Source organism: Macrobrachium rosenbergii, chromosome 39, assembly GCF_040412425.1.
Source record: "Macrobrachium rosenbergii isolate ZJJX-2024 chromosome 39, ASM4041242v1, whole genome shotgun sequence".
In the NCBI taxonomy this organism is placed as follows: domain Eukaryota; kingdom Metazoa; phylum Arthropoda; class Malacostraca; order Decapoda; family Palaemonidae; genus Macrobrachium; species Macrobrachium rosenbergii.
Window position 1 is genome coordinate 2,791,048 of NC_089779.1, and position 25,298 is coordinate 2,816,345.

At 38.6% G+C, this 25,298-nt stretch overlaps 2 protein-coding genes across 10 annotated transcripts in view; one reads left to right on the forward strand and one right to left on the reverse strand.

Annotated features, from left to right (window-relative positions):
- LOC136825650 (beta-1,4-glucuronyltransferase 1-like) overlaps positions 1-25,298 on the forward strand; it is a 73,538-nt gene that overhangs the window by 41,501 nt on the left and 6,739 nt on the right. For 5 of the 9 annotated variants that reach the window (XM_067082297.1, XM_067082298.1, XM_067082295.1 and 2 more), the window contains exon 2: positions 23,558-24,180. In XM_067082297.1, the coding sequence (XP_066938398.1) occupies positions 23,569-24,180 (612 nt within the window). In that variant the 5' untranslated portion in view covers positions 23,558-23,568. Of the gene's footprint in view, positions 1-17,162; positions 17,250-23,557; positions 24,181-25,298 lie in introns of all 9 variants that reach the window. The other 4 variants (XM_067082290.1, XM_067082292.1, XM_067082294.1 and 1 more) reach the window with 1 other exon arrangement.
- LOC136825651 (glyoxylate/hydroxypyruvate reductase A-like) overlaps positions 11,851-25,298 on the reverse strand; it is a 61,745-nt gene continuing 48,297 nt past the window's right edge. Inside the window, exon 10 of the mRNA XM_067082303.1 lies at positions 11,851-12,002. The gene's annotated coding sequence lies outside the window, so the exon portion shown is untranslated. The remainder of the gene's footprint in view (positions 12,003-25,298) is intronic.

Sequence of the window (25,298 nt, forward strand, 5' to 3'; positions counted from 1 at the left end):
TAGAGACATTTGAGAGATAGATAGGTGGATAGGGAGTTATGTGGAGACATTTGAGAGATAGATAGGGAGTTATGTGGAGACATTTGAGAGATAGATAGGGAGTTATGTGGAGACATTTAAGAGATAGATGGGGGTTCTGTGGAGACATTTGTGAGATAGATAGGGGGATCAGTGGAGACATTTGAGAGATAGATAGGGAATTATGTGGAGACATTTGAGAGATAGACAGGGAGTTATGTGGAGACATTTGAGAGATAGATAGGGGGTTCTGTGGAGACATTTGAGAGATAGATAGGGGGTTCTGTGGAGACATTTGAGAGATAGATAGGGAGTTATGTGGAGACATTTGAGAGATAGATAGGGAGTTATGTGGAGACATTTGAGAGATAGATAGGGAGTTATGTGGAGACATTTGAGAGATAGATAGGGAGTTATGTGGAGGCATTTGAGAGATAGACAGGGAGTTATGTGGAGACATTTGAGAGATAGATAGGGAGTTATGTGGAGGCATTTGAGAGATAGATAGGGAGTTATGTGGAGACATTTGAGAGATAGATAGGGAGTTATGTGGAGACATTTGAGAGATAGATAGGGAGTTATGTGGAGACATTTGAGAGATAGATAGGGAGTTATGTGGAGACATTTGAGAGATAGATAGGGAGTTATGTGGAGACATTTGAGAGATAGATAGGGGGTTATGTGGAGACATTTGAGAGATAGATAGCGAGTTATGTGGAGACATTTGAGAGATAGATAGGTAGATAGGGAGTTATGTGGAGACATTTGAGAGATAGATAGGGAGTTATGTGGAGACATTTGAGAGATAGATAGGGAGTTATGTGCAGACATCTGAGAGATAGATAGGGAGTTATGTGGAGACATTTGAGAGATAGATAGGGGATTCTGTGGAGACATTTGGGAGATATAGGGGGTTCTGTGGAGACATTTGAGAGATAGATAGGGAGTTATGTGGAGACATTTGAGAGATAGATAACGAGTAATGTGGAGACTTTTGAGAGATGGAACTGAGAAGGGAAATGCAAAGGCGTCAGGAGAGGACAGAAGGGGATAATGGAGGCGTCTCGGTATTTATACAGAATTGATGGTTGTGACGCACAGGTGTCCCAGGGTATCAAGGTAGAATGTATGAGTGTCCTGTACAGGTTTTCCAGGGCCTAATGCAGGACAGACGGAGGGATTTGAATGTTATTTGATGCAAAACAAATAGGAAGAATGTCAGTGTGTTATGGAACGTTAGGACATTATGCAAAATTGCCCCGTGAGTTGTTCAAGATTCTTGTTGAAACTGAAAAGTGGAAGTCATGTTCGAGCATTGCGCCTTAATCCAGAGAGAGAGAGGGCAAAATCACATTCGGAGGTCTTGAGACATCTTGCGTGGAAGTGATAGAAGCATATCTATGTCTTCACTCACAATGGATAAGGTGAAGTCAAGACTTCCGTCAGCATTCAAATATGACCGGTGATGGCGCGAGGTGATATAAATCTAAATCTTTTTTCAGAGTGCGAATGGCAATGTAAAAACACTTGTGTCTCGAAACATAATGGGTTTGAGTACGGGAAAAAAGTTGGAAAGTCTTGAAACGATATTCCCGAGTCTGGAAACGTTTTGTGAGGGATTCATGTAAAACAAGACTTTAAGTTTTGCCTCGGGATAGATACGGTGAATGCGAAAACGTTTGCGACGCTTGAAACATAACGCAAAGAAAAACACATGAGTGGAACAAGGTCACGTAAAAATTCTCAGTGACCACGAAACATTGTAGGGGGGTGATGCCATAGCATTTCTAAGTCTTCGCACAGAACAGACACAGGTAATGAAGAGCTGTGGCTGAACCAGTGAAACGTAGTGTGTTGGTAATGTCAAAGTATAAGCGGCTCAAGACACTACGGATTAGAATGATGTGAGGTCCTTCCAGAATGCCGGGGAGGAGAGAAATGTGCAGTGTAGACTTCCTCTCCCTCATTACCGATCTGTTTGCCCAGATGCATCACATGCCAAACATACAACACGCAGATGTGGGTATTAAAATAAGGTTACTCGAGTTGCCACTGCTTATTATGATGGTTAGGACTGATTTGCGATTCCAAGGGCGATACGGAATGCATACGGGTGGCGGAGACAGAGAGAGAGAGAGAGAGAGAGAGAGAGAGAGCTGTTTACAGTTGTTTAAAAGTTATTTGCGATAGAATTTACCTCCACTGAAGATCTTTGCCGGCCGAGAAAGGGTACCCCATATCTACACACGCACACAAACATATATATACACATATATAATATGTGCGTGTATAAAATAATTTTCAAAGCCACAATGGCCTCTTAACTTCTCGATTGCTCCACACTTTGGATACGCTTGTCCTTGCAAAGAAACGAATGTAGAAACTGACGTTGGTGGCCTGAATCGAATCCGCATCCATATGTCGGAATCCGAAGAGTGGAGAAATCTCGAAGTATAGAGGTGCTGTGGCTCATACATAAAACATAGAGGCCTATCAAGTAAAAAAAGTGACCGGTCGTGTATATGTATGAATAGCGTATGTGAACGACACGCCGTTTCTCATTGGAGGGATGTTCCTACAAGCTGACACCCTTCCAATTTTTAGAAGGCACTATGACTTGAGAATGTTAGGCCAGCGGCCAGCCCCCTCGATCGTTCAAGGGCGCTTGGCAGTTCTTGTGGGTGACCAGTGCAAGCACTGATTTAACCCAACGTTGCTTGACTCTGTTGATCCAGCGACCGGCGATAAAATGCACGTTTTCCTAAAAGGGATTTTGATGTGGCATTTTGGGTTCGAAGTATTTATGAGATAAAGCGATCTGTGGAAGTTGAAACATTTAACGTAAGTTTACGTAACCATTACAAGCTACCGGTGTTTTTGAAAGTCGGGTTCTGAAGCCATAGTGTTACGTGCGAAGCCGATATTCAATCTCTCTCTCTCTCTCTCTCTCTCTCTCTCTCTCTCTCTCTCTCTCTCTCTCTCTCTCTCTCTCTCTCTCAGTATAGCTTTTGCTTTTAGTTTTCACAGAATTTGTATATTTTTGTATTTATACATGTGCATAGATATATGTATATGTGTATAGATATATATATTTTATATATAAATATAGATATATTGTAGATACTGATTATATATATAAATATATATATATATATATATATAAAGTGTGTGTGTGTGTGTGTTTGTGATTGTGTGTGGGTGCGTGCGTGTGGGTTTGTGCGTTTTTGTATGTATGCATATATGTATGACATACATATATACATACTGGCCATGAGTAACAAGCAAATATATTTGTAACTGCTTCATGACATTTCAGCTAAATGGTTTCTCGATCTGAAAACAGCGAGAACTTAACGGCAAGAGGTTATTCCAGTTTATTGATCCGTGAACATTACACCGAACCCGAAACGACCTCTCCTTGACCATGGTGGCATAATGGGAGGTTTGTTGTTAGGCCAAACATGAGGGCGAGGGCACACTGTTCGTCTTGATTCCCAGAACTTGTCGCCTTCTTGTCATCCAGGTTGGTCTGGGCCGAAGAAATTTCAACTTGAAATTTAACGAGGAAAATATTGGCGTCAGCAAATAATCTAACTTTGCCAAGTGTGTTTCCACGAATACCAACTTTTTCAAGCATATTCACAGATGTGGGTGGGGGAATGAGATTGTTCATTGCCTAAGGATGAAATGACAGGACTACTTGGTGTACCTCTCGCCCCATCTGTGATGACGCCAAGAGAGCTGGAGGGAGGAAGGGGCGATTGCGGGCACAGGTCATTTTCAGAGACATACCCATTTCTCGTTACCCTTCATGAAGGAATGACCTCTTCTTTTATTTAACACGGCTTTCTTGGGTTGCAATGGCCCCAAAATTTCGACCCCAGTTGTATTATTTTTAAGGCGCAAGTGCGCGCAAATGGATTGAGCCCGTTGTGGAATACTAAGCCACTGAGATAAATTGGGAGCAGATTTTATTTTGTCCATGTTTGGCATCCGCCACTTTGCAGCTTATTTACATGCACGTCATTTGCTTGTTTGCTTGCGTGGAGACGTGCAATTGAATGTGCTAGAGTAGGGGTCTCTTAAAAAATTATGCGTGGTAGCAATTCATTTTATTGTTTAATTTCCCTCACGATTCCCGATTTTGACTTAAATCGACTGCCTTTGCTTTTGTTCTAGTATTTATCCTTTACTTCAGCCTCATCTGTGCTGTCGTTCCAAGTTGCATGTTCATAGGCTACTCAACTTATGTTTGTCGTTGTCGGCTGTGAAGAGTGCGGGGCCCACACCAGGCCACGTAATCCCTTCCACATCTTACCATACTTACGGTCGCCGTAAGGCAAGGGGCCATGCTGGTATATATCCAGCTTTAATCTAAAAGAAGAAAAAGAATCTTTATTTCCCTCTCTTTTTCTTATTACGCCAGTCTTGATATCCCTTTCGCAGATCATCCACATTCACTGGTGAGGCTGTGTATAGTTTGGCTTGCACGACGGGAGTTTCATTACATTACCATCTTTTGCTACCGTCATTATCTTCAAGGTTTCGGCGCAGGAGGTATTCCAGGTGTTACAGTTTCATTTAATTCACTGCCAATAAATACCAGTTGCAAAAAAGATTTCCGACGTCAGCAGAATCGCTTCGTGTCGCCGCACCTGGGTCGCTTGACGACTCGCATGAATACGGCGTCGTATGCTCCCCAACTTTTTCATCGCCACGTTGAATATTTCCCCGATAATGAGGAACCTCCTTATGACACCGAATTTCTCTTTCTTATTTTAAGAGTTTATTCTTTTTATTGGACTCATTTTATTATGATTCTCAATTCCTTACTATTCAAGTTTCATTTCTCTTGTGGAAAGAAATATGCGCGTGCGTTGTCAGTCACAAGCCTGCTGGATTTCTGATCTTTATTCTCCTTTAATGTTTGTGGATATTTCAAAATCCCAGACTTTCTTTAATTAATTATTCTTATTTTATCATCCACAACGAAGCTTTAACAGAACATCACATAGGTGTGAAGTGTGAAGAGAGGTTTCAAATTTGTTTACTTTTCCGATAACACTCGTGGCCACCCATCTAGTCTAGTTTAAGTGGCAATCAACAATACTGACGCCGCACTGAACAGAACTCCGTCGTGCTTTGTTCTCTGTCACCAGAATATTTGACTGCTGTATTTGTGGTCGTTCAAGAAATGTGTTGTATTGCTTTAACAGAAAAAATCCGATTTATCAGAAGGATTAAGTCTGAACGTGAGTTTTTAAATGCCACGCACATCCTGAAACAAGATGGTGTTCAATCTGTTCTTCCATTCCAGTTCTGTCCAAGACCAAGACTACCTTTCTGGTCCAATTCCACATACACAGGATCGTGGTCACATAGTAAGTCATTTAGCCCTTCGTTGGCTGAGTCGGTTGAGCTTCAGACTGTCACTCGATGGGCCGGAGTTCCATTCCCATGGCCGGCTGATGAAGAGTTAGAGGAATTTATTTCTGGTGATAGAAATTCATTTCTCGCTATAATGTGGTTCGGATTCCACAATAAGCTGTAGGTCCCGTTGCTAAGTAACCAGTTGGTTCTTAGCCACGTAAAATAAGTCTAATCCTTCGGGCCAGCCCTAGGAGAGCTGTTAATCAGCTCAGTGGTCTGGTAAAACTAAGGTATACTTAACTTAACATAGTAAGTCAGTCAGTCAGTCAAGTGGCTACGCATATTTAACTGGCAGGAAGATTGTGGTGCCGCGTCTGTAACTCCTTTCCCTCAATGCCGAGTTTCCAGTGCCATAGCTGTTTGGGTATTTCGGGCATTATGTCAGCCACTAATGTCTGCACAGATATGAACATACTCTACCGGTCACAGGTACCCGAAACCAGAAATGACGCATTGATTTCAGCAGTAATATGACCTAAATTCTCGTTTCCCCATCACTTTCAAGGATACAGTAACCTTGAATCTGATTGGGAAATAAATTTCTGTAAAAGCTCTTTCCCTCCTTTTGTGGAACTCAAACCCATGAAAACAGGTCGTTTCAGCTTGTTCATGTATAGACACAGAAGCGTGCACTCACAGACTCATACATTTGTTCCTGTGGGGATACGAACCTTCGCTTTCATAAATGAAGTAACCAGTGCTTCTCATGCTTTGGCGAGCTGTACTGACTAAAAAAAAAAAATAAATAAAAAGCTCAAAACCTATCGGGTAGGCGCACTGGCGTCGCCCTGACCCCTGCGGGCATAGCGTGTCCATAGTGTTGCCAGCATGCTTGATTTCAGATGGGATTGTTTACTCGTACATGCGTGAACATTTGTGCTGACGAATTGATTGCGTTTTATGCCCTTTATTCATCCCGTGCATGAGATCTTTTCTGTTTCCTGAAAGATCATATGCATTGTGCCAATCCCTTTGGGAGCCTGGCGTGTGTTTTCCTGTGCTTTTGGTGGGGTTAGTGTGTTTTCTTATGAAAGTGATGTCGTTTATCGTGTACCGCATGTGGGACTCAAAGGGAAAGACAAAGCCTATTGTTCTTTGGGAAAAGAAAAGTTCTGGAATAAATTCATGTCTCCAGTGGTGGTAGTTCTGCATTCTGTATGCATTTCAAGCCATGGAAAGAGTGTTCTAGAGATTCAACATGTGAGGAATGTGATGGGTGGCAGACACCACAGTGGAAGCCTTAACAGAGATGGTAACAGACACAGAAGGCAAGTTCTTCATCAGGAGATCTGATCTTGAGCCCCTCTCTCCTTCCTCCTGCAATTCTGCCTCTTCTCACCCTCCATCAGTAGCATCAGTTATCTCAAGGAAACCTTCCCTGGTCCCCTACAAGGATGGGGCAATGGCTGAGATGTCAACAATGTTGAAACAGGTGCTCTCCATCCTCCTAGATGGTTCTGGTAGCTAATATGGTTATTTCTTGTGATGTAGGACTTCTGGCGGAACCTTCAGAGGTGAAGCCAGAGGTCTGTGCATGGGTTGGGTGTTAATATTTTTATTGATACAGGCACCTCTATTAATTTGATGAATTATGAGTTGTTCCAACTGATGTTCTCCGATCGTTCTTTGAGATCTGCAAAAAAGACAGTATGTGATGTCAAGCAAATAGGTTATGGGTTTTGGGTTACGTAGATGTGAATTTATATCTTGAGGGTAGAACTTTTACAGAACCATTTTTGGTTATATGAGGGGCTGGTTTGGGGAATACTTTGTTACTGGGTAATCCTAGTACCTGATGGTATGGTTGCTATGGTGAAAGTTCAAGTGAAGGGAATGCATAAATCCAGACAGGTGTATGTGGATGAGTGTAGCGAAAAGCTGAAGGGGGTAGTGTGTACAGGTTCTATAAACAATGTATCAGGTTCAGGGGATACTTGGGCAGAATTACTAAACTGCAACAATTTCATGAGCCTAGCCTGGGGTTGGTCTTTCTAGCCCTAAGCACACTCTAAACTCATTTGACTACTTAGCTAAATTCATGAAAAGAAGTAAGGTAACTGTAGGTTAAATGGTTTTCAAAAGAAATGCAAGACTCCACTAATTAGGTTTTATTACAAAGATCAGGACATTGCAAAGGGAGCTCCTCACTAGCTCCTTGGCACAGGTATTACGTTAGTCACAAGACAAATAGTGCCAGTATCAAAGACTTTGCGATCTATGGTGAATTTTCTTAACTATCGAATTAATTATCTCTGAAATAAAATCCCACTGTGGGGGGAACCTCTAAGACTAAGTAAATGTACAGAATTCTGCCACGTAGGCATATAAGTCTTCAGGAATCACCCTTGAAGTGTTCTTCCATGTCAGGAATTCAGGAATTGGCACTGTGGGCAAACAGGTTGACACACAGCATCAAATGCCTATTCTGCAAGACAAACTTACTGTCACTTTGATGCAAAGAAAACACTTCCACTGTCACTTAGGGAGTGCTGAAGGCTGAGAGGGAACACATTAACACCTCACTAGTTTTCTCAGAACTCCAAGGGGCAGACATATCAGAAAGAATGAAAATGATAGTGGAAGACTGGGTGTCGTAACATCTCCAAAATCCAGACTGTACCTTTTCCTATAGGATATGTTGTCTTAATGTGTAGGCCAGACTTTGCAATAAGGCAAGGGACTTGGTGGGACTATGTTCACAACAAAGGTTTGACTGGGTCAGAGAGGGGGAGGGCAGTTGGAGACTGACCCAGCAAGGACTGTACTCTGATGCTGGCTTGTGATGAACTCTCTGTGTGACCCCTGGTCAGGTTGTTATAGTGACCCCTGGTCAGGTTCTTATGTAGTCTGTGGTCCACCCTTCAAGTCTTTATCCTGCATGTGGCGTTGTCTGTTAATTCGCCGGCTTCCAGGTTTTGGCGGCCTCAACAGGAACAGTGCTGGGTCCAAGGAGAGGAACCAGGGCACCCAGGGGAAATTAAAGGTTGACAAAGGCAGGATTAAGGCTCAGAGAAGAGAGGAAGGGCTGAGTTTTCTGATGAAGGCGCCGAGAATTTAGCGGATGTTAATGTCAGGGGTTGTTTTGATCGCTCCGTCCCTCGGTTCTGGGTGGTCGTGAAGTTGACTCACCGTTTGCACTTTACGTGCTTCCTGCTTTTTAAGTTTAATATATAATTATATATATATATATATATATATATATATATATATATATATATATAAACATATATATGTGTGTCCACCGGGTCCAGTTACCCGAGCGAGAAGGGTTTGTGGCAGGAGTTGTGTTGGTAGCTCTGAAGATGTGTGTGTGTGTGTGGCCACTTAAGTTATTGCCTACCAGCTTAACAAGATAGAGGGACCAATTCCATAACAACTGAATACAAGTGGATTATGCCTAGTCTAAGCAGGGCTTTAAATTATATCATACCCTACTCCGAGTATGTAGTTATTTAAATTGCCAAATATCGTAAAGAACTTTTTAAAATTTTGTAATTATCTCGTTTTCGACAGCTCAGTAACTGTGTTCAGCTTTTGTTTGCTCTCTCTCTCTCTCTCTCTCTCTCTCTCTCTCTCTCTCTCTCTCTCTATATATATATATATATATATATATATATATATATATATATATATATATAATGTATATATATATCATTAACATGTTATTATCATCGTTGCTGTCATCCAGATATTAGTGTTCGGAATTAGTCTATGAATTGGCAACAAATGCTAACATTTTAGAGAACGTCGAATGACAATACTTTTTTCTCGGGGTGGTTCAACTTTGGAGCCGAGGATTGCTATTTTGTGGCCTGAGAGCTCTCAAATTAATGCAATACTTTATCCTGAGGGAAAAAATGACATTAAAGGTATTTTTAAGATATGATTAGCAGATAGAATTTCAAGCATTAGTTTCTCTCTCTCTCTCTCTCTCTCTCTCTCTCTCTCTCTCTCTCACACACACACACACATATATATATATATATATATATATATATATATATATATATATATATATATATATATATATATATATATATATATATATATATATATATATATATATATATATATATATATATATATATTATATATACAGATAGATAAAATCCGCAAAGAAAAAGAGAAACACTGGAGTGCTGTGAGGCCTTTCGATTGTCGTCCTTTACTTAGCAGACTGAAGAAATATAAAGTAAGTTTACAAAGAAAGTTCACATAAATGACAGTTGGGGATTGCAAAGAAAAAGAATATGTACCTGGATTCCAACACAATTGAAGAATTAGTAGAACTGCCAAAACGGGGTTAAATATTTAAGAGGTTTTACAAATGATTAGGGTCAACCGTTCAGAAGCAGGGACAGGACAATTAAAAGATTGTACAAGGTGACTGACCACCAAAAAATGTTAGTACAACAAAATAATAATTTTTTTTTTGTAAACAATAACAATTTTTGCAAGATGAACATTTTTACAAATAAAAAATTATATTAAACATAAAAAATACATAGAAATTATATATAAGGTAACTAATTTGTAATTAAGCCAGTGATTTTATCTTTTATGTAATTCTTGAACATTTTTCTAATACAGGGGTCCAAATAATACATGCCAGGGCTAGGGTTAAAATGACAACTGGAAGTAAGCTGTATAATAGCGGACTCCAAAAGATTTCTTGAAGAGAAATCTTTCGAGCTGGCAATCACTGAACTTTCAGTCCAATTTGTCCTGTGAGAATTTTCACTTGAATGAATATAGCATTGGATGTCTGTCCAGTTTTGACTGAATACTTATGTTGCTTAATACGCACATCTAAATCTTTGCTAGATTCACCAATATAAAAAGAGGGGCAGTCCAAACATGGAATTTTATATATTATGTTGTTGTTTTCTTGAGGGCTATTTTTATTGACATTCCTTTTAGTGTGTTATAGGAAAAAACGAGGTTGACATTAAAAGATTTTATCAACGATTTTATGTTTTCAAAATCACTAAAATAGGGCAAGCTAAGAATGTTCTTAGGAGTTTCTTTCTCCATGTTACTTTCACTATAAAACTTTTTGTGGGCTTTATTATAACAAATATCTAGTATATGTGAAGGATAACGTAAATCTGTCCCTATTTTTCGTTTGTATTCAATTTCTTGATCCAAATACTGGGGACTGACAATGTGCAAAGCTCGTAAAAACATAGAAGAAAAAATTGATAGTTAGATATTAAGGTGATGGCCTGAATAAAAATGGACATAAGTTAAGATGTTGGTTGGTTCCCTGTAAATACTGAATTCTAAATTAAACTTAATGGATGGCACCTGGTTATTCAAATTAGAGAGTAAATCATTTACATCGATACCAGCAGGCAAAACAGCTAAAATATCGTCAACATATCTGTACCACTTTAAAGGAGTACAAATGATATTACGTAAATATCGTTTTTCAAAGAATTCCAAATACAAGTTTGAGAGGAGTGGGGATGAAGGGTTGCCCATTGCCATACCAAATATTTGTTGGTGAAATTCACCATTGAATATAAACTCACACTCACAAATGCACAACTTAGTGAGTGAAATAATATGACTTACAGGTAGAGGTAATGCATGGTGGATTAGTTCATTACTAAGATACTCTAAAATAGAATCTGTAGGGACTAGAGTAAAAAGAGAACAAACATCAAAATTAACGAATCTATCAGTGGGGCAAAAAGTGATTTTGTTTAATTTATCAACTAAATCTAGACAATTATATACGTGAGAATCGGAGATAGTTCCAAGTAATGGGGACAAGAGCTTGGTAATATATTTCGAAAGTTTATATGATGTTAAGCCAACAGTACTGATAATAGGCCGGATATGATTATTTTCTTTTGGGCGTTTTTGCTAATCCGTGCAAGTTAGGTAACGAGGAAAATTTCACTGACAAATGACTAATTAGTTCTTTTTTATCTTGAAGGATTTTTTTCACTGCTGTTGAAATTTTTTATGACTTGATCAAGGGGATTTTTTGTTAGTTTTTTGTAAGTCGTATCATCATCCAGTAGGGCTTGCATACGTGATATGTAGTCAGCTTTATCTAAAATTACAATACTATTCGACTTACGAGCTTTTGTGATGTGGATTGCATTGTCTTTATATATTCATCACGTTTCATATTTTCGTGATTCAGTTATATACACACACACACACACACACACACATATATATATATATATATATATATATATATATATATATATATATATATATATATATATATATATATATATAATATATATGTATATATATATATATATACATATATATACACATACACTCACAAATTAAATTTTATACAACATTTTAGCGGTATGTCATATATCGTCACGTAATGCCTCTGCATAATTATGATGCATCACTTAAAGCTATTTTTTTTTAACTACATGATTTAGCTCGAAGCACATTTCTGATATCAAGATGGAGAATACTGTAGGATCTTAAAACTGTAGAATCTAGAGTTGATGCTTCCTCAAGGCCTCCTGAAACTCGGCTGGACCCGGGACCTACCATTATCTTAGGATTTCTTCCTGAAAGATAAGATATTGACCATGGGAATTTCACTGAAGTCATTTAGAAAAATATTAACCATCTGCTGCACTAATAGCAGTTTAAATAACCATGAAACTAAAACAACCTTGTTCCGACCTCGTTACCGGCGGGAATACTTGTAGCGTACTCCAGAAGTCTTACCAATAGGCTTAGTTTGCACATGTTTTTGCGCAGATAAGTGTGGCGGAATTTCTCAGAGGAAACCATTTTAGGTCATCGTCTATAGTCTATATTATCTATAAGATCTTTCCCCTGTAAGGAAAGTTTATTTAATTTTTTGATGTACAATACACTAAACGTTCTAAAAGGTCGTTAAATGATGCCGCTGTGACGAAACACTGGTGAAACGAATTCAAACCAAACAGACATAGGACTGAGGAAAATAACTGAACCAAAGTATTTACAAATATAATTACACCTCTATACATCCACCACCACTCAGCCACCATCTGTATGAAGGCCACCCCACCTCCATTACCTTTCTCATCAGGGCTAACAACACCAATCATACTGCAAACCGCCCTCTTGTTCGGGAAACTGGACCCGGTGGAACTATCCGGAACTGTGCGTATGTAGACTACTTCGCTAACTGGATTTTCCTTTCACAGGGGTGGTTATATAATATATATATATATATATATATATATATATATATATATATATATATATATATAAAGAGAGAGAGAGAGAGAGAAATTAATGCTTGGAAAGTTAAGTACACCTTAGTTTAACCAGACCACTGAGCTGATTAACAGCTCTCCTAGGGCTGACCCGAAGGATTACACTTATTTTATGTGGCTAAGAACAAATTGTTACCTAGCACCGGGACCTACAGCTTACTGTGGAATCCGAACCGCATAATACCGAGAAATTCATTTCTATCACCAGAAATAAATTCCTCTAATTCTTCATTGGCCGGCGGAGACTCGAACTCAGGCCTAGCAGAGTGCTGGCCAAGAACTCTACCGGCTCGTCCAACGAGGAACAATTAATGCTTGCAATCTATCTGTTAATCATATCACCTTATGCATTAATTTGAGAGCTCTCAGGCCACAAAATACCAACCCTCGGCTCCTTAGTTGGACCACCCCGAGAAAAAAAATATTGTTGCCAAAACGTTGACGCATTCTAAAGCCACCCCCATGAAGGGAAAAAATATTTGAAGTATATATATACATACACATATGTATATGTATATATATATATATGTATGTGTGTGTGTTTGTGTATGTACATATATACTTCAACTAATGTTTTTTCCCTTCATGGGGGTGGCTTTAGAATGCGTCAACGTTTTCTTATATAAACTTTAACAAACTCCTGTCATCTTGATCACTGGTGATGTGGACAGTTGGTAAGAAACAAGTGTACTTAAACGGCATATACAGGTGTGGCACGGCGATGTCGGTGGCATGTTGAAAGCATTTGTCTTGTGGTAGACAGGTGTCGATCCGTTGTTGCGTCTTAGTCCAACTGTCGGGTCGGGTGGGAGTATTCTCTGGAACACTTGTACGCGAATAGGTCTTATGGTTAACTCATTGGTGAAATGCTGCTTCAAGTCTTCCTGCCAAATTCACATTGTTAGTTTGACTGATTACCGCGGAGTCTCGAGTCTTCCTTTTGTAAGGGCAGCTGCTTTTGAAGAACCGCTTGTTTCCACTCCGATGTATGGTATGGCAAGTATCCCCTACAGTGTATGTACCCCGTAGGCCTATATGTAAAAAAAAAAAAAAATTCCCGAGCTCTCTGCAGCATATCTTATTGATGTTTAATGCTCTCTTAATCTGTGGATATATATATATATATATATATATATATATATATATATATATATATATATATATATATATATATATATATATATATATAATATATACATACATACATACATACATACAGTATACGTCAACTTAAAGAATAATATTGGCTTCATAATTAAACTAAATATTGGACGGAGTGATCGTGCGTCCAGGCTACCGAGTTTTGGCGTGACTTTCTTATTCACAAAGACACCTATTAATGGTTTTAGCAGATATGTTTGGGAAGAGACAGTTGGATGTACCATTTTCCAAGCACGCGCTCATAGATTAAGTCAGATTTTTTTTAAAGAATGTAAATTTTAATTCACCGGGAGATTCTACTTTCGAAATTGTGGTATGGCTACGGGTAGCCCTTTATACCCAGTGTTATGTCATTTGTGATGGGATTTTTCGAAAGCTAAATATTAGACGAAATCATTCCCGCAATGTGGTATGTTAAATTAAATGAATGTGCCATCGACAAAATTCATTATGGATATGGAAAACGATGTTTGCTTACCCACTTTGGATTGCCTAATATATAGAACTAGTAGTGGGTTTAAACACAACGTGTACAGACGACCCACCAGTATTCCTGCCTGCGTTCTTAATCAGCTCAGTGGTCTGGTAAAACTAAGGTATACTTTTAGTGTAATAAGCTGAAATCAGTTTCCACATCCATGTTCTTAAGAGAATTATGTATATGTATCCCTGAATACGCTGAAGATGAAGTAGATATTAGGAATATAGCCTAGAAATTGAAATATCCGACTGGACAGTGCATTCAGAGCGGCAAAAAGAGACGTTTTATATCAACGACAAAGAAACTTGTAAGATTTAAGAACAACAAAACAATACTAAAGGATGTGTATAACGAGATTCCACGTTAATCTCGTAATATAACTTTAATGTTGGTCAAACCGGAAAAACTCTGGGAAAGGTAATAGAACACCACAAAGAAGTGTAAGAAATGCACAACTGAACAGTGAAAATTTTGTACATGTTAATGAAAACATACAATCATTATTCTAATACAGAAACATCACTGAGTCTAGTTTCATCAAGGAAAGTTTTGCTAAGGACATGATTGTTAGTCCTGGCGTGTAATAACTTGATCCATTCATCTCAAAAGAAATCTGCAAAGAATTCAGTTTTAAGGAAGGTGCTTAGAAGGCAGTGGGTTTGAGATATATATATATATATATATATATATATATATATATATATATATATATATATATATATATATATATATATATATATATATCAAACTCCATATGGTCAAAACTTCGACAAGAGAGATTGCACTTTTCCCCAAGTTGTGGTATAGTTTTGTGTTTTCCTTATTTAAGTAAAGTGGAAATGCGTATTGCGTGGAAGAAGGATATTATGTTTTGTTGTGAAAAGCATTGTGTTTGCCTGTTCCATGTATTTGATTGTAAGTATACGTGTAATCGTGCTCAAGTATCGATTGTTTGTTGGTTTGGTTGTTAGTCGAACGTTTGGTGTCTGTCAACGACAGTAGCGAGGTCAGTCTCGTTACAGCTCTGGTGTTGTAGTGCAGGTGTTCATAGGGAGGACCCGTGCCTTCAAATCCACTTAAATATTCCTTTTCACCTTAAAGTTCATTTGGGGAAATTTCCTCTAGGAGATATGCATATCTAAATGGAAGGAGAATTTCCCGGTGTCCTTTGGACGAGGATTACGAAGGAAAGAATGATGTGCTCCTGCCAATCTCAGTTCAGGTTAAGATTATCGAATGCGCCATTTGAATTAACAGTAAGTTGGTACCATTTATGTCTTGGATAATATACACAACGCAATATGGTTTTGTTATGAGTTAGAATAATATAGATGAAGTAACCTGGATGTCGTAGCTTAAAACTTAGGCAACGATTAGGTTAGTGCATTTCAAACCTACTTATTCTGAATGAGCCGGAATAATATATACATAGAAATGAATTTGTCACTTATATGCACGTGACTTTATGTTCACAGATATTAAGCCACAAATAGCATTTACTGTTCAGTTCACTAGCCCCGAGAATAACTTCCACCCAAGGGGAATTCTTATTGGCAATTACTTCGTCCCTGGCAGGATTCGAACCGTTGCTTGGGTTAAAAGCAACGAACTCGACAGGCATATGCACAGCAGTGTCTGTATCAGTTTATATTTTCTTAAAATAACCGAGAGATCAAAGTCACTGTCGATCGGTTCTAAACCAAGCAACGTTTTGAACCTGCCAGGGATGTAGCGTTCAGTAACAATAATTCCCCTTGGTTGTACGTGATTCCCAAGGTAGGCCTACAGTGAACTGATTTATATATGTATATGAATTTAACACGTCACCGTGATTCATATACAAGCATTAAGCTACAAATGTCCTTTAATATCCAATTCGCTCTTTCTCGGAAATAATATATTTTCCTATATGTTACCGGAAGGGGAATATTTTTAGTTGATAAAATAAGTTTGTCGTCGCTTGGGCGTGGCCATGTGGTTTTAATGCGCGTCGTCACTGTAGTCACGAGTTCTTGTCTAACGTGGTTCCAGCCCACGAGAGAACGAACTTATTGTCATCAACTAAAAAAATTCCCCTTTCGGTAACATACAGGAAAATATATTTAAAAAATTCCCCTTTCGGTAACATACAGGAAAATATATTATTTCCGAGGTAGAGCGAATTGGATATTAACGAGCATTTGTAGCTTAATGCTTTTATATATATATGTATATATGTATATATATATATACGTATATATATGTACTGTATATGTATACTGTATATATGGTGTTTGGGCATATTTTCTTTACTGTGCAATTTCTTTTGAAATGGCCAACGGCATTATTTGCAGAGAATATCATTTTATTTAGACTTTTAAATATGTCTGTATATACTTCTTGCTATTCAGATAAACTTCCCAGGAGTAAAGAATATTATTCACGTTTGCTTCCATTTACTGCGTATAGTGGGCAGACCGCTAAATTAAAGGATTAAATTACAAATTGACATGAAACTGTTTTATTAGAACTGTTTATGTCAATTTATCAATCTGTTGTTTAGTTCTGAGAAAACGGTCCGTCGACTATAAAAAGCAATTGGAATCAAACCTGAATTATTCCTTTAATCCCGAGAAGATTACCTCAAGGGAAAAAGTTACACACACAGATTCAAAGTCTAAGTAAAAAGATACTCTGCAAACAATGCCACTAGTATATGTATATATATATATATATATATATATATATATATATATATATATATATATATATATATATATATATATATATATATATATATATATATATATATATATATAATTTCTTGTGTCTTTCAGCAAGTAGTGTTTTAGCAAGTGCATGCTCTGCGAATGTTAGTTGAAGAGAAAAATAGAAGAGAGAAAGAAAGATGTATACTCGTACGGGTAAGTTTTATTTTTTCTTTAGTTTTTGCTTGTTTTTTGGGGTTTTTTGATATTTTACGCTTTATTGGAAACGAGGAACACGACTCTGAATGCCGTTCCCAGTCGCCTCTGGCTTCGTTGTCGGAACTTAGATGATTTTGCTAGGCGTTTTGTGTGTGTGTTTTACAGGCGGTCGGCTTTTGCCAAGTGTTTCACCAGCTCTCAGTGTTTTACGATGACACTTGTAAGGTACGACAGGAGTGGTAGTGTCTGCTAGGTTTCTGCGTGGCTTTCAATGCCTTGTTTATACTGTTACTTTACCTGTGGTGTTTATGCTCGTTACGCTTTCACGACGTGCATTTCTTTACTGTGTGCTGAGAACTTCGAATTGCCTGGTAGTTTCGTGGTGTACAGTATTTTTGTAAATCTTGTGAGCAAAATTTTAATATATATATACAGTATATATAAACATATATAAAATATATAATCTATAATTATATATATATATATATATAATACACACACACGTAATTTTTCCCATATCCACAATAATAAAGCCAAGGCCCTGCGGGATAGGGGCAAAATCCAGATTGCACACACGAAACAAATTAAGAATGTAGTGGTAACTCCGTACCCTTACTCCCTTGTCAATGCCGCATAACCTGTGCGATAAATATGCTTATAAACAACAAGCATCACCCTTCAAGGTGGAAAACTTATGTAAAAGACAGTGAGATAGCATATTTTCCCATATTTCTAACAAAATATTTAGGACAAATACTTTTGTGCAAAAAAAAAAAAATGGAACCCTCAAAGTATACTACACTACTGAATAACTCAGGTATCACTTGCCTTTTCCTATTCTTCCTAAACACAATATCAATGATAAGACTTAAAAAAATAAAACTTCTCCTCTCTCACTTACCCGCATACGTTGGACAGACTTTTAAAAACTTTTTAAAAACTCTTCACTTTTACTCGTTGTAACTCCTTTGTGTTTTATCTTATTGATTTCAGGAAATCATATTTCGTTGTACAATTAATACCGAACCCTATGGTATGACCAAAACTTTCCTATCTTGTGCAAAACGTGAGATAAATGAAGAAATATATAAACATATTGCTAGTTTTCTGAGCTACCTACGTAAAAATGAGACAGTGAGCAAGTCGTCTGCCTCCCGGTAACAGCCAATCAGAGACCGCCAAACAAACGTCTCGTAGGTAAACTTCGTGACAATATATACATATGTATGTGTGATGCATACATACATATATATACATATGTATATATATACAGTATTTTATATATATATATATATGTATGTATCACGCATACATATGTATACACACACACACACACACACACACATATATATATATATATATATATATATATATATATATATATATATATATATATATATATATATATATATATATATATATATATATATATATATATATATAAAATTTTTGTTAAAAGCAATTGCCTTATTGGCATCAATAAGTTTCGTGCAGGTATCGTCATACCGTCTGAGTTTTTTCTGATTCTCGTTCGTCAATTTCTGGTGAAAAATACGCAGATTTCCTTCTCCCATTAATTGATTTTTGTCGCGACAGCTGTTTCGTCTTTATGGCATTATCGAGTGACTACTGACCTACAATGCGGCCTTTCGACCTTTTATATCATCGTGTGGGGAGAGTGACCTTGAGGTCTGGGTACTGGTTGGTCAAGGGATTACCAGCTTAACCATTTCAGGGTGTTTGGTGTTTTGGGTACAAAGAACATGTATGACAACAAAAGTGAAAGTTTAAACATGTGGTTAAATAAATATTCAGAATATAATAACATGTGCTATTGTTTCTTAAATTTGTGTTTAAAATTTAATATGAAACACTTTGAGAACTTAATAGAAAATGCCTTGAAACCTAAAGGTGAGGTCTGGAAGAGTTAAATGGAACACATTTTGACTTTCTGGGATCCAATCTGGGGATATTTCAGCATGTTCTTCCCCAAGTTTAATTGAGCTTGTTCTTTAAAAGTTTAATTAACCCTTTACCAAACACCAGACTTGAAGTAGTATGGATAAAGGACAACATCATAGAGAAAACCCACTGTTGCTGTATCTGACATCCGTTTCTTTACTCATTCTTTATGTGACTGAAGGATTTGTTCCCCCGAATATAAGTATATGGAACTAAAGTAATCCGCAAGCAACTGTTCCTTTTGCATATTGCTATCTCCAATTTTATTCATATCACACCTATTCCTCATTTGCATATTTTTACAATACCTGTATATTTGTGTTTTTATTAATTTTGACATGTGCATGTGTCCACGAGACATCCAATGTTCTCAGGTCAAATACCAAGATCTTTTTTGTTTAATACACAAATCTAATATCCGCAAGTTGGCATCCTTTCACCAATAATCCCTGTGTGTGTGTATGTTTTTTTTGTGGACATGGAGCAAATCTGGTTCATAGCCTTGAGACGCCAAAAGCGAGTATAGTGGCTGAGGGGGCCCTGATGGGTCATCTTGTGCAGCTGTGCTAGGGAAATGCTAAGTTAATCTTTTCTGGTGACAAGCACCCAAAGGGTTAAAACAAGTGAGAAATTCGCTAAAGTTTCTTCAGCACAGTCGAGTTCTCTGTACATCGTATAATCAAGGCCACCGAAAATGGATCAATCTTTCGGTGGTCTCAGTATAATGCTGTATGAGCCGCGGCCCATGAAACTTTAACCACAGCCTGGTAGTGGCCTGTCGTATATCGTTGCCAGACGCACCATTATGGCTAACTTTAACCTTAAATAAAATTTTAAAAACTACTGAGGTTAGAGGCCTGCAATTTGGTATGTTTGATGATTGGAGGGTGGACGAACAACATACCAATTTGCAGCCCTCTAGCCCCAGTAGTTTTTAAGATCTGAGGGCGGACAGAAAAAGTGCGGACGGACAGTCAAAACCAGCACAATAGCTTTCTTTTACAGAACACTAAAAGTGCTTGTTAATTGTATTATACTGAGTGGCCAGTCATTGCCACTGAAGTAGAAATGATGGCAGGGATGACTTAAGCTCAGAAATTGGCCCTGCTGGGGGCTTGCAACCTGCCATCAGCGACTTACTGTTCCTTCAATAACTCTACTGCTACGCTGTTTCGTAATACTTGGTAATGCCCTTGCCATTGATCATTACTTACGCTTTGTTCCTGGGATACCTGAGCAGTTCCATAAATTTTATAACATCGGGAACATGGCTTCTGTCATGTACAGTCATCTTGAAGGTTGACCAAAATTTAGTCCTTTTTTCAGTTTTTCCTCTGAGGTTTGGGGGGGACAACTTTGGGCAACGGGCAGTGTTGGAGGTTTCATCCGATTGCTGGTATGTTTCATTTCCCATGTGTCCAGTGCAGATAGAGCCTTCTCGGAGAAATCCTCTGGAGGATGACAACACTGTCCAGTAAACAATTACAAAACCGGAACAAAAGTTTACTCTTACTAGATATAAAGTGCAACAGCATCACGACGAAGCGTGGAAGTGTAATATTGGGAAAAATAACTAAAACAACAGAGATGCATGGGTACCAGATGAGGAATCTAAACTGATGAAAGCACACTGATCAAGAGAAAGAGAAAGGAAATGTGGCAAGTAGAGGAATTAAAATTGTGAGGAGCGTTGGCGACGAACAATACCAAAAAACAAAAAAAAAGATTCCACGAACTTATCGACGGAGGGAGAAGGAAAAAGATTAGCAAGCAAGCACGAAAAATCACCGATAGTGAAAGCAGTAAAAAAAATCATCTTGACGAACAAAACTTAACGGAGCCTTCAAGGATCTGAAACAATGACTGGCCGTTTGAAACTATCCACTAGAGTTCATCTTGTACTATGAGGTTGGAGGTGGGTTCTGGGCCAAAATCTCTACAACTAAAAGACGAAAGGAGTGAGTTAGCTGTCAAAGGAACAAATATAGACAGGCCGGGAACAGAGAATAAGTCAGTAAAGGCTCAGGACACGGAAAATGGCAATAAATCTCAATGAATAAAAATAAGATTAAAAAATGAAATACACAAAAAAGAGTAGGTTAACGGAGATATTTACTATTTAACTGGAAAACCTGAATTGCAGATCATATATAAGCTCTGTCAGAAGTGCTGGGGAACTCGAAGCCAGCTATGTGATCCACAAAGGCAATGCAGCAATATATAATTGTCAGTCATAAAACCATCCACATCAAGGTGATAACAAAGATAACACTTGAAGACTTCGCCGAAGTTTCTTCGCCGCAATCGAGTTTTCTGTGCATCGTATAATCAAGGCCACCGAAAATACATCTATCTTTCAGTGGTCTCGGTGTAATGTTGTATGAGCCGCGGCCCATGGAACTTTAACCACGACCCGGTGGTGGCCTGGCCTATATCGTTGCCAGACGCACCATTATGGGTAACTTTTAACCTTAAATAAAGCAAAAACTACTGAGGCTACAGGGCTGCAATTTGGTATGTTTGATGATTGGAGGATGGATAATTAACATACTAATTTGCAGCCCTCTAGCTTCAGTAGTTTTTAAGATCTGAGGGCGGACGGGAAAAGTGCGGACGGACAGACAAAGCCGGCACAATAGTTTTCTTCTCAGAAAACTAAATGGGCAAAAATGATCAAAGTTAGGGTAGGGTATGACGCAACGTACAAAATTCAGGACAGTGAAAGAGAAATTGACTTTTAAGAAGGTTTGAAAGGCGTAACAGGAGGAACACCTCACAGTTGCACAGTGAAACAGTTGTTAGGAGAGGGTAGAAAGTAAGATGGAAGAAAGAGAATATGAATGGAGGTACAGTAAAAGGAATGAAAGGGGCTGCAGCTAGGGGCCGAAGGGACGCTGTGAAGAACCTCAAGTAAAACCTACAGTGCACCGCATGAGGTGCACTGACAGCACTAACAGGTTTTTTTTTTTTAATCTGAACCCTAACCATTCAAGCCTAGAGTAAAACCCAGCATTGTTCATGAATCTTTATGGATACTTTGCCATCCGTACTACCACGGTCCATGTATTCCTTTCATGTATTCACAAGAATAAACGCATTGATGCATGTATACACTCACAGTTATCAAGGAAATAACATAAGATTCCAATCAAATGTAAATTTTAATGTGTTTGTTAGTTTGAATTTTAACTTGCTAAGAGAGAGAGAGAGAGTGTATGATTACGGCACAGATAAACGCGGAATATCGAACATGACCCAATCTACATTATTGAGTTGATTTTTTGTAGTTTCTTTCGTGCAAATGGATGGCAGTTAGCAGGGGAGAGACTTTAGCATGTCGATCAACCATCGTGAAGATCACTTTTGATGTCGCAATTTAGCATACGTGTCAAGAACACAGTGGCGGTTATTTATTTCAAATTGCCACGGTACAAGAGTGCAGTTTTGAAGTCACCAGTCCGCGTATGTATCACAGAGCAGTTTTTGTAAATTATATCGGTCGTCCATCAATCTCTGCATGGTTCGTTCCAATGTAAAGTTATAAGATCTAACCAAATCACCTTTGATTCATTGGATTCTTGTTTCATCACACATATTTACCTACAATGTTTGAACTGACGTTTACGTAAGAGCGATGGACCTTCCCTTGAAGTGGAAGTTGGGATGTAAACCGGCTCTCCTTTATGGATCTGAAGTGTGGATTCTAAGTGCGAATGAAAGGAAAAGATGGACTGTGGAATGGAATAGAATACAGAGTTTGGCCAAAGGCCAAGCGCCGGACCTATGAGGTAATTCAGCGGTGAAAGGGAAATTGGGATTAGAAAGGTTTGAAACAATTGTTAGGAGAGGGTAGAAAGTAAGATGGAAGAAAGAGAATATGAATGGAGGTACAGCAAAAGGAATGAAAGGGGTTGCAGCTGTGTTTAGAAAATATTTAACCAAGTAGAGAAAACAGTGGACGATAGTTTGTGAAAATGAGGGTCTAATTGGGAAACGTGGGAGAGGACGTCCTGTAAAGCGTAGGATAGATGGATTGGCAGAGGTATTTGAATGGAAGGCCCCTCAATATCCAGGAATAGGAGAGTGCATGCAAGGTACAGGTAAATGACACAGTATTTGGATGTTTCAAGGTGCTGCTGATGAACCCTGGGTGTAGTTATAAGAAGCAACAGTGTTGTGATTTATGTTGTCTTTTCTGTGGAAACAACCTTCACTTGGAAGGAACTTACTGTGTGCACACACACACACACACACACACAAATATATATATAATGATAGATATATAGATAATTAAGATAAATAATCCATAGATAATGTAAATATTTATTTTTCCATCTTTCCAGGGTGTCGCTTTATGATGGCTTCAGCTCGCATTTTACTGGTCCGAGGCTCGCTGATTTTGAATGCCGTCTTAGTACTGTACCTGTGCCTGAACTGGCTCTCCTACTCCCCAACTCACGAAGTCGTCCGCCATTCCCAGGTTCACTCTGCTCAAGTAGTTAAGGGTGTTCCGTCGTCCAGCCAACCATCACTGTCAATGGAGATCCCCATGCCTCCACTTCCTAAGCCGTTAGGAGTTGATGCCAGTATAGGAAAAGACGTGTCTCTTGGGGGAAGGCGAACTCTTGGGCAAATGAACGAGGAGGTGGCTGGGGCTGAACCAGACGAGCCTCCGCGAGAAGTGCAAGAGAGCATCGGTGTCACAGAGCACTTGGTTGCAGAGCCCATAGCTACAGAACCTCCTGATCCTCCTCTGGACTCACAAGAACGGAAGATTTACCCAGATCTGCGAGACTGTACCACAAAACCCCTCCGTCCTTTTTATCAGCAACGTGGCGACTACTGGATACTGGAAAATTACATTCCTGCAGCTCTCTCCTTCCGTTGTGATGAATCCATCACATACACTACTCATGGAGATTATACATTTTTGGATAATCTAGAACTGTTAACTTCACGGTGGCAAGTAAGTCGTACGCTAAACAGCAATCAAATATTATATATTAAGTCCTTCCATTATCGAACCAACCCTGCTTGAACAAGGATGTCAGGCAGCATGCGAGGAGGCAAATGCAGGCAGAAAGGTTCATGGGCAAACGGATCCTAGGACAGAAATGCAAATGAAGAAATGCAGTGTAAATTTAATGCAGTCCTGAGGATTTGTTGAATGTGGAAGGCAGAAGATGGGACCTGAATGAGGGAAGGGGTTAGGATAATTTTGAGAATAATTGCCTCTGGCAAGTGGATGTAAGGAAGGCAATAAAGTCTGGATGTTCACTGCAAATGAAATAACGTAGAAGCTCTTGAGATGAATGGCTTACGTAGTGTTTCGTGGTATAAGAAGAATCGAAAGGGCGAGATAGATGGACATATGTAGAGAGAGGAACAAGGGTTAACATAGGCGAACAGATAGATCAGAATGTTCTGAGATGGTTAGGTCATGTAGAAATAAAGGAGGATGATAAGTTATTGAAAACTATATAGAATTTAGAATTGTTGGGATGATGTGGAGAGGACAGAGCTACGGAAGTTTTGGAAAAAAGGGGCCTCAATATCCAAGAAGTGAGAGTATGTACGAGACAGAGAGGAATGGCGCAGTGTGTTTAGGAGGTATGACACACTACTAGCGAGCCTTCTTTGTAGATTTATGTACGGTAGAAGCTAGCGGTGTTGAAGTTCTCTGAAATGATTTTTCATCCTTGAATCAGCAGTTTGAGTGTGAATGTGGCAAAGATCATTGTTGTTTCTTTGTTCGGGAGCCATCCACTGATAGGGGCAATTGTAACTCAGTCCAAAATAAAAGCTAATCATTCTTTATATCCCTTTTGAAAGACTTTTAGGAAAGGCCCTCGTTAAAAGTAACATTTAATCCCTGCAGTAACTTTATATCTGACCGGCAAAACACGAGGAAATACGGTAAAGTAACCGAGAAAGTAAGGCGAGGCAACTAATGACATATATTGGAGAGTCCCATTGTGGTCTTAGGGGTTTAGTCAGTTAGTGCTGGACTCAAAGGAGCTATTGGTTTGTCATTAACCTTGGAGGACGTACGATCATAACGATCCTTTCAGTTTTATGAAGACA